Here is a 10,473-nt window from a genome sequence, read left to right as displayed (position 1 = left end):
TACAGCAAATTCCATCCAAGTTAGAATTGATGAGAATATAAGATTGATGACCGAATTGCGTGCTAGGTTGGAAAGAGAAGAAAATGAAAAAGAAGATAATATAGCTAAAGTTTGGACTATTACCACCACTAGCAATGCTAATGCTACACATGTTGCTGCACCTCCTACTATTAATAATAAAAGAATTGGTGTTAGCAATGTTTCCACTTCTAATGCAAAGCGCGAAAAACTACCTGAAACTGCTAAAGCATTAAATCGCACTGTGATAAAACTGCTGAATTTTTTTCCAACATTGGGGATGATGATCCCATTGCTTTAGATTATAATGGTTTGAATTTTGATGATTGTCACATCTCTGAAGTTATAAAGTTCTTACAAAAACTTGCTAAGAGTCCGAATGCTAGTGCTATAAATTTGGCTTTCACGAAACATATTACAAATGCTCTCATAAAAGCTAGAGAAGAGAAACTAGAACGCGAAGCTTCTATTCCTAGGAAGCTGAAGATGGTTGGGAGCCCATCATTAAGATGAAGGTCAATGACTTTGATTGTAATGCTTTATGTGATCTTGGTGCAAGTATTTCTGTTATGCCTAAGAAAATCTATAATATGCTTGACTTGCCACCATTAAAAAATTGTTATTTGGATGTTAATCTTGCTGATCATTCTACAAAGAAACCTTTGGGGAAAGTTAATAATGTTCGCATTACCGTTAACAATAACCTTGTCCCCGTTGATTTTGTTGTCTTGGATATTGAATGCAATGCATCTTGTCCCATTATATTGGGAAGACCTTTTCTTCGAACTGTTGGTGCTATCATTGATATGAAGGAAGGTAATATTAAATATCAATTTCCTCTCAAGAAAGGTATGGAACACTTCCCTAGAAATATAATGAAGTTACCTTATGATTCTATTATTAGAACAAATTATGATGTTGACACTTCGTCTCTTGATAACACTTGATGCACACTTTCTGCGCCTAGCTGAAAGGCGTTAAAGAAAAGCGATTATGGGAGACAACCCATGTTTTTACTACAGTAATTTTGTTTTATATTTGAGTCTTGGAAGTTGTTTACTACTGTAGCAACCTCTCCTTATCTTAGTTTTGTGCTTTGTTGTGCCAAGTAAAGTCGTTGATAGTAAGGTTCATACTAGATTTGGATTACTGCGCAGAAACAGATTTCTTTGCTGTCACGAATCTGGGCAAAATTCTCTGTAGGTAACTCAGAAAATTATGCCAATTTACGTGAGTGATCCTCAGATATGTACGCAACTTTCATTCAATTTGAGCATTTTCATTTGAGCAAGTCTGGTGCCTCAATAAAATTCGTCTTTACGAACTGTTCTGTTTTGACAGATTCTGCTTTTTATTTCGCATTGCCTGTTTTGATATGCTTGATGGATATTTCGATTCCATTAACTTTCAGTAGCTTTGTGCAATGTCCAGAAGTGTTAAGAATGATTATGTCACCTCTGAACATGTATATTTTGATTATGCACTAGCCCTCTAATGAGTTGTTTTGAGTTTGGTGTGGAGGAAGTTTTCAAGGATCAAGAGAGGGAGATGATACAACATGATCAAGGAGAGTGAAAGCTCTAAGCTTGGGGATGCCCCGGTGGTTCGCCCCTGCATATATCAAGAAGACTCAAGCGTCTAAGCTTGGGGATGCCCAAGGCATCCCCTTCTTCATCGACAACATTATCAGGTTCCTCCCCTGAAACTATATTTTTATTCCGTCACATCTTATGTGCTTTGCTTGGAGCGTCGGTTTGTTTTTTGTTTTGTTTTGTTTGAATAAAATGGATCCTAGCATTCTTTGTGTGGGAGAGAGACACACTCCGCTGTTGCATATGGACAAGTATGTCCTTAGGCTTTACTCATAGTATTCATGGCGAAAGTTTCTTCTTCGTTAAATTGTTATATGGTTGGAATTGGAAAATGATACATGTAGTGATTGCTATAATGTCTTGGGTAATGTGATACTTGGCAATTGTTGTGCTCATGTTTAAGCTCTTGCATCATGTACCTTATACCTATTAATGAAGAAATACATAGAGCATTCTAAAATTTGGTTTGCATATTTGGTCTCTCTAAGGTCTAGATAATTTCTAGTATTGAGTTTGAACAACAAGGAAGACGGTGTAGAGTCTTATAATGTTTACAATATGTCTTTTATGTGAGTTTTGATGCACCGGTTCATCCTTGTGTTTGTTTCAAATAAACCTTGCTAGCCTAAACCTTGTATCGAGAGGGAATACTTCTCATGCATCCAAATACTTGAGCCAACTACTATGCCATTTGTGTCCACCATACCTACCTACTACATGGTATTTCTCTGCCATTCCAAAGTAAATTGCTTGAGTGCTACCTTTAAACAATTCAAAATTTATCACCTCTGATTTGTGTCAATGTTTTATAGCTCATGAGGAAGTATGTGGTGTTTATCTTTCAATCTTGTTGGGCAACTTTCACCAATGGACTAGTGGCTTCATCCGCTTATCCAATAATTTTGCAAAAAGAGCTGGCAATGGGATTCCCAGTCCCAAATTAATTAATAAAAATAGACACTCCTCCATGGTATGTGATTGTTGGACGGCACCCGAAGGATTCGGTTAGCCATGGCTTGAGAAAGCAAAGGTGGGGAGGAGTGTCATCATAATAAAACTAAAATAAAAAGGCACTCCTTCATGGTATGAGATTGTTGGCAGGCACCCGAAGGATTCGGTTAGCCATGGTTTGTGAAAGAAAGGTTGGAAGGAGTGCCACACAAAAATAAAATAAAATGGGAGCCGCTCTTTGAAGGTTTGTCTGGCAAGGGGGTTAGAGTGCCCACTACCATTCGTTGACAACAACAAACACCTCTCAAAATTTTACTTTTATTGCTCTCTATATGTTTTCAAAATCAAAGCTCTAGCACAAATATAGCAATCGATGCTTTCCTCTTTGAAGGACCATTCTTTTACTTTCATTGTTGAGTCAGTTCACCTATCTCTCTCCACCTCAAGAAGCAAACACTTGTGTGAACTGTGCATTGATTCCTACATACTCGCATATTGCATTTGTTATATTACTCTATGTTGACAACTATCCATGAGATATACATGTTACGAGTTGAAAGCAACCGCTGAAACTTAATCTTCCTTTATGTTGCTTCAATACCTTTACTTTGAATTATTGCTTTATGAGTTAACTCTTATGCAAGACTTATTGATGCTTGTCTTGAAAGTACTATTCATGAAAAGTCTTTGCTATATGATTCATTTGTTTACTCATGTCATTTACATTGTTTTGATCGCTGCATTCATTACATATGCTTACAATAGTATGATCAAGGTTATGATGGCATGTCACTCCAGAAATTATCTTTGTTTATCGTTTACCTGCTCGGGACGAGCAGAAACTAAGCTTGGGGATGCTGATACGTCTCCGACGTATCGATAATTTCTTATGTTCCATGCCACATTATTGATGATATCTACATGTTTTATGCATACTTTACATCATATTTATGCATTTTCTGGAACTAGCCTATTAACGAGATGCCGAAGAGCCAGTTGCTGTTTTCTGCTGTTTTTGGTTTCAGAAATCCTAGTAAGAAAATATTCTCGGAATTGGACGAAATCAACGCCCAGGGGCCTATTTTCACACGAAGCTTCCAGAAGACCGAAGAGTCAACGAAGTGGGGCCACGAGGCGGCCAAAAGGTAGGGCGGTGCGGCCCAAGCCCTGGCCGCGCCGACCTGTCTCCTGGGCCCCTCGTGACGCCCCTTGACCTGTCCTTCCGCCTACAAATAGCCTTCGTCGCGAAACCCCCAGTACCGAGAGCCACGATACGGAAAACCTTCCAGAGACGCCGCCGCCGCCAATCCCATCTCGGGGGATTCAGGAGATCGCCTCCGGCACCCTGCCGGAGAGGGGATTCATCTCCCGGAGGACTCTACGCCGCCATGGTCGCCTCCGGAGTGATGAGTGAGTAGTTCACCCCTGGACTATGGGTCCATAGCAGTAGCTAGATGGTTGTCTTCTCCTCATTATGCTTCATTGTCGGATCTTGTGAGCTGCCGAACATGATCAAGATCATCTATCTGTAATGCTATACTAGCAAAGATAGGCGCGGCGGCACGCCGCGCCAGTAATGGCTGACTGATAGAAAAATTGGTGAAAAAATACAGATGCACTGTTTAAACTGTAAAATGTGTAATAAATTGGGTTCACTGAAAAAGATGGGCTAGCAAAAACCTGTGGAACTCTACGATGCGTAGATACAGTGTTTGTGTATTGGCCCATGTAGAGTTATTTGGGCCAAGATTCATTTAAATTTAGATAATGTGCCATTGTGTTTATGTTAGCCAATTGTATACTTACAATGGATAGTTCATTCGGCTACAGTTTTATTTCCTTGCGTGTGATTCCTTACTAATACAGGTTTGAACTTCACTTGAGAGATTGCATGAAATGTAAATCACACTAAATGATGGCCACGATAAAAGAAAAACTGAAGAGAAGGAGCGCATTAGGAAGCCATGGAGGTCTATTGCTTTGCATTACTATTTTATGACAGGATGAAAGAATAATACTGTAATATATTTCTTGTTTTTTCTTGATGAGTGTGGTTTGGTTTTTTGGTGGAGGAGCTTGATATGTGGTTCTCGAGTGACATGACTCTATTCGTAGAGAAGGCTGCGAAGCTAAATGATTGTGTGAAACTAATCTGTGCAATTGTGTTTGCATGATCTTGATTTATATTTCTATTGATTTTTCATAGCAGTGAAGTGCAGAGTTTGAATTATAAGTGTGCACCGAGCAGAATATTCACTGCTAGTGATATGAACAAATAGTGGCAGAAGAGTGGCAATGACATAAATAAATGACACTGCGGCGTAGGAGATGTTTATACAGAGGATTTTTTCATCCGTGCGGGGTGTCGATGACGGCGGCGTTGCATCGCTGTATCTGCTTTTTTGGTTGAATTTAATGATATTCAGACCAAACTGATATAGAGCACAAAATAGTGGATAATCAGTTGGATACCCTTGGTTACGGAGCACCAAATAGTTTACCTATCGATCATGCAGATAAAACTATTCCATGATGGACATGCAGCATAACATATACATATTAGTTTTTATCAACCTGCATGCTCTTTAGAAATTCTCGGTGGCAGATCTAACAGAGCTAATTGGTCTTTACTGGAGTATATACCACTGATCCGAAACTGTAATACTATTGAACAGAAAAGGAATTAAAGACGGTTCTTAGAACGGTTGTGCCATGGACTAAATCTCAAGAACTATTCTTAATGCCAGAAGTTGGAACAAATTAGAAGAATAATGTTGTCACACGAGAACGATCATGTGGCACAAAAACTTTATTTGAATTATTATTACCACATGCTGAAGAATTGAACGTAGCAGCAGATATGAAAAATCTTCACACTATTTGTGATATTTAATTTGCACCCACTTGATACCCTCTCTAATGATTCCTTTGAAGATACCCTTTCTAATGATGCAAGACATGATTTCTTAGAGAACTATCTCCCTCTCCCTTGTAGTTTTACCCACAACTGGTGGCATGTCGAAGTCTGTTACTTGGAATGTGAATCCCCTATTAGCAAAGCTCTGGAGGTATATGACCAAAACATCATGAAGGATCTCGATAGAAGTGATTGTGAGGCAGCAAAAGTATTATTGGTCGTCATTTTTCCTAGATATTTACGTCTTAGACACCGAATAAATTATCGTGCTGTCAGATCTGTCTGAATGCTCTTGGTTTGCTACTTTGTTTATATATACTCGGTGATATAGGTCCAGGCCCAGCCAAGGAGAGGCTTAAAACATTGCTAGATGAGCTTAAGAATGAGGTACTATTTCAAACTGGAAACATTGTTGATATCCGTTGGAGGATGTAGATTTAACTGGGCTGCCTATACTGTGGAAAAACAATTTTCGTATATAAACCGAGTTATAAGAGATTAATTATACTGACTGTTCCAGTTTGAACATTGCTCAGTACATTTGGCATGCGAAATGGCTCCTTGATTTACTTATATTATGGGCATTATCGTGCAAACTCCGAATATTTATTCTAGAAGCATTTACAGTGGGAGCAGTAAGCAAAACATGATGTAGTGCAGTATGAATGAAAGTAAAGGATCAGAAAATCTGCTGGACTCACAGAGATTAAGGTCAGATATCTGAATGGTGAATGGTTCTCTTTTGCTGGAAACATAAAACTGTCTTCTCATAAAGGTTCTCAATATTGGATTTTATTTCTTGCAGAGTCTCTTCCATGGAAGCAAAGAGACAGCAAGTGATGCACAAGGCAATTCAGTTGTGCTATTATTATTTTTTTGCAAGGTCATATGCTATTGGGGATTTTTTTTGATGAAAAGATACCTGCAAAAAAAATGCGTTCAGACAGATCTGACAGCATGATAACATTTGACCTTGCAAGTGATGCACAAGGCAATTCAGTTGTGATTTTTTTTTTTTTGCAATCCCCGATTTCCATTAAAAGAAACCAGCTACAATGTCTCAGCCAGAAGGCAACATCCACCAAAACGTATGCCCACCAAAGGTATCTGACCAAAAGAAAGTAAGAAGAAGCTACAGAAATATTTCCTCCCAGGAAACCAAACCGAACAACACTACAGATATTTTTTTAAAGGCGACTTGATCCAACTCATCAGCATCAGAAAACTCCAGATGAGCATCTTTTCAACCACAGAACGACATGATCACGAAGAAGGAAGAGCATGAGGCTCAGGCGCTCAGCTCACAGATACGCTCTCAAGTGGGCAGTTAGCACTCACTATTTTGTATAGGCTATTCAGATATGCTACACAGAAAGAACAAATGATTTTGCACTTGGGAGGACAAAAAACAAATAAAGAACTACACTTTCGAGTGTATACATTATAATTAAGGTACAGATTAAATATCTCATTCTCTATCAGTTATTAAAGGTTTATCCTAAAAAGAACGGACGGTTATATATTTATCAGTAAACAGAACACAATAAGAAAGTACAATTCACGAAGGCTAAATAATTCCAAACACAAGCATAGAACTGGGGCCAAGCAGCAAAGAAAAGTAAACAGGTGTCAACTCCAAGGAGCTTCACAAGATGAAACCCACATGCCCTGGCCTCTCAACAAAACCTCTATGCAGACTCAACTCTTGATGCGTTCAGCCTCCTAGACAATGGAAGGCAGGATTGAACATCCTTATGTTCATCTAAGTTTGAGGTACTACTATTCTGCTGAATTTTAAGAATACATGGAAACATATTTTCAAAACGCACAGAGTTGAACAAACTTAAACAGGTGAAGAGTAATAGAGAAGTAATCGGCTCAAAAAAAGTTATTGATCTTAATCATAATAAAGTGAAGGAAACACCTCTATTATGAAAAACAATCTGAATAGTGCAGGCTTCTTCAAAGTTTTAATTTCCTTCTTCTCCACGGTCAAATCTTCTCTAGTGATGGCAGTGGCACATGAAAAGGACAGCTGCCAGAAAAAAGGAACCGTGGATTGAGTAAGCTGTATACCTATTCCATCATTCCATGAGAACAACGATAGTGCATCTGCTCGTTTAGTAAAGCAGTAGTAGCAGCAGGAAGTCCCACAAGTAATCCGTATCTATCTGCTGGTGCAGCTGCTTCTTCCTAATCACTAAGAAGAAAAACATTCACGAAAGGACAAAGAAAAGAAAAGCGCAGAAAAATTGAGCATTGAAGATTGATTACCTGAAGGGCCATATAATGTCCACCTCTCCTCAGAAGATTAATGCCGTCTCTTTCAGATTCAGGTACTCCTATAGTATCTAACACATCATCAAACTTTCCGGCGGTAACTGCTGATTCAGTATCCTGTAGTTTACAACATAAAACATGAACAATATGAGAAAATAGTATTCAAGGGTAGGGAATTTCTTGAGAATAAACTCAACATATATGGGTAACAGTGGCTTGATTATTTCATCAAACTGCAGGCAAGATTCTTACTCCTGACAGAAAATTCTTATCTGCTTCCGCAATTAGAGAGAATGCTAAGGATTTCCAATCTTATGTTATACTTGTAAATCAGATTATATAGACAGATGGAGTTGATAATATATCAAGCGTACACATAGAACTACTGATGTAGAGGATGCACAATTCCATTGAACGCAACATTGTTGAGTAAGTTTACCGATACAGAGGAAGGAGCCGATGCACAATTACAGAGCCAAGACATCGACTTGCACCTGCTGCTGGGCGAATGGGCGTTGGCGGAGATGGAGGCAGCACCGTGAACCCTGGATCAAGCCTTGGCTGTGCACTGACCGCATTTGGCGACGACATAGGCTACCAGGCAGGGGACTACTTAGCTGCTTTGGACGGCCGTCGAGGCGCGGCACGCGCTGTCGGGGGCATACGCGGGCTGGGACGCCGCGCTCTCCGACTACGCCAGCGGGGCGCGCTGCGCCACTCCGCCTCGGCCGCCGCCGTCATGTCCTCCTCCGACGTCGCGGGCGCCCAGGTGGCCGCACTCGCGCTCCCGCCGCCCCTGTTGCCTGCCCGTCGAGGCGCGGCACACACCGTCGGCGGCGCACGCTGGCCGGGACGCCGCGCTCTCCGACTACCAGCGGCGAGGTGCACAACGGCGCGCTGCGCCACTCCGCCTCGGTTCCGTCTCCAGCGTCGCCGGCGCCCAGGTCACCGCCCTCCCGCCGCCCCCGTCGCCGCCGGATCCAGCAGAGGACACGCTCCGTCTCCCTCCTCTTCCTCGAATGAATCCATCTTCGGCTCTCGCCACCAATGCGAGGACCCATCGAGCTCCAGCCTCCAGGTTAGGTCGGCGCCTCGGCGGCAGGCTAGCCATGTAGCCCACGCCACCCCGTCGGCGAGGCAGTATTGCGGGGGCGCTCCATGTCCAAGGAAGACCCTGGTCTCCGCCGTGGTCTAACCGTTCTATGCAGTTTGATTCCCAACAACCACCGCAGCTCCCTCTCTAGGATTCAGATCAGAGACATAGAGAGGAGGTTGCCGTCCACGGGGAGATCAGACACGGAAGAGCTCGATACAGAACATGTGGTGGACAGGAAACGATGCGCCGGCGAGTATCATGGCCGGTCTCGTTGCCGCGAATGGTAAGCAGGTGACTACGGTGAGTCAAGTGAGGGAAGGGGAGGGGGACTGAGCACCATCGGCAGGACAAAACGTGGAAGAGAGGAAAAGAAAAGGAAGATGAGGCATGGGAGGGGATACACGCCACCGCTTTGACCGAGGTGGGAAAGACAAATTTAAGCACTACTCACTGGACGAATGCCACGCGTAGCTAATTAGCCAGCTGCCGCTGTGGAGGCATACCACGATCGGAGATGGAGCCCACCAAAAGAACAAAAACGCTGCAGGAACACAGTGCTGCAAACCTGCAAATCAGTACAGCTACACCACCAAACGACTACGATCAAAGCGCAGACCTAGACACATGGCAGCATCACATAACCATCTATCTCCCATAAAAATTGCAAAACGCACCCAAACTGCACACAGTAAAACACCACGAAAATCAAACCAGCAAAATGGTGTACGTGTCAACACACTGTTAATTCAAAAACAAAATCAAAACTCTAACAAAAAAGGAAGTTGTTAAGGTTTAGTATACTACTTATGTTGTGTTTGTTGGGATCCGATGGATAGAGAATACTATGTTATGTTGATTATCAATTTATGTCTATGTGTTGTTTATGATCTTGCATGCTCTCCGTTATTAGTAGAGGCTCTGGCCAAGTTTTTGCTAGTAACTCCAAGAGGGGGTATTTATGCTCGATAGTGGGTTCATGTCTCCGTGAATCTGGGGGAGTGACAGAAACCTCTAAGGTTATGGATGTGCTGTTGCCACTAGGGATAAAACATTGATGCTATGTCCGAGGATGTAGTTATTGATTACATTACGCGCAATACTTAATGCAATTGTCTGTTGTTAGCAACTTAATACTGGAAGGGGTTCGGATGATAACCTGAAGGTGGACTTTTTAGGCATAGATGCATGCTGGATAGCGGTCTATGTACTTTGTCGTAATGCCCAATTAAATCTCATAATACTCATCATAATATGTATGTGCATGGTCATGCCCTCTCTATTTGTCAATTGCCCAACTGTAATTTGTTCACCCAACATGCTATTTATCTTATGGGAGAGACACCTCTAGTGAACTGTGGACCCCGGTCCAATTCTCTATACTGAAATACAATCTACTGCAATTGTTCTACTGTTTTCTGCAAACAATCATCTTCCACACTATACATCTAATCCTTTGTTACAGCAAGCCGGTGAGATTGACAACCTCGCTGTTTCGTTGGGGCAAAGTACTTGGTTTGTGTTGTGCAGGTTCCACGTTGGCGCCGGAATCCCTGGTGTTGCGCCGCATTACATCTCGCCGCCATCAACCTTCACGTGCTTCTTGACTCCTACTGGTTCGA

General features: G+C 41.8%; 1 protein-coding gene across 4 annotated transcripts; it reads right to left on the bottom strand.

Annotated features, from left to right (window-relative positions):
- Window positions 1-6,468: 6,468 nt before the first annotated feature.
- LOC127343005 (uncharacterized) lies at window positions 6,469-9,233 on the bottom strand. Of its 4 annotated transcripts, none has more exons than XR_011754176.1 (4): window positions 8,198-9,233; window positions 7,753-7,875; window positions 7,403-7,513; window positions 6,469-6,842 (listed from the first exon to the last, which is right to left on the bottom strand). XR_011754176.1 is itself a non-coding variant. In XM_051369078.2 (4 exons), the coding sequence occupies exons 1-4, from the start codon at window positions 8,334-8,336 to the stop codon at window positions 6,834-6,836; spliced, it is 327 nt and encodes a 108-aa protein (XP_051225038.1). In that variant the 5' UTR covers window positions 8,337-9,233; the 3' UTR covers window positions 6,469-6,833. The 4 variants fall into 4 exon arrangements, 1 of the variants encoding a protein (XP_051225038.1); XM_051369078.2 differs by having other exon boundaries at window positions 8,253-9,233; XR_007877013.2 differs by lacking the exon at window positions 7,403-7,513.
- Between the last annotated feature and the right edge of the window lie 1,240 nt (window positions 9,234-10,473).

This window comes from Lolium perenne, chromosome 3, assembly GCF_019359855.2.
Source record: "Lolium perenne isolate Kyuss_39 chromosome 3, Kyuss_2.0, whole genome shotgun sequence".
Taxonomy (NCBI): Eukaryota; Viridiplantae; Streptophyta; class Magnoliopsida; order Poales; family Poaceae; genus Lolium; species Lolium perenne.
This window is presented reverse-complemented; position numbering and strand designations above follow the sequence as displayed.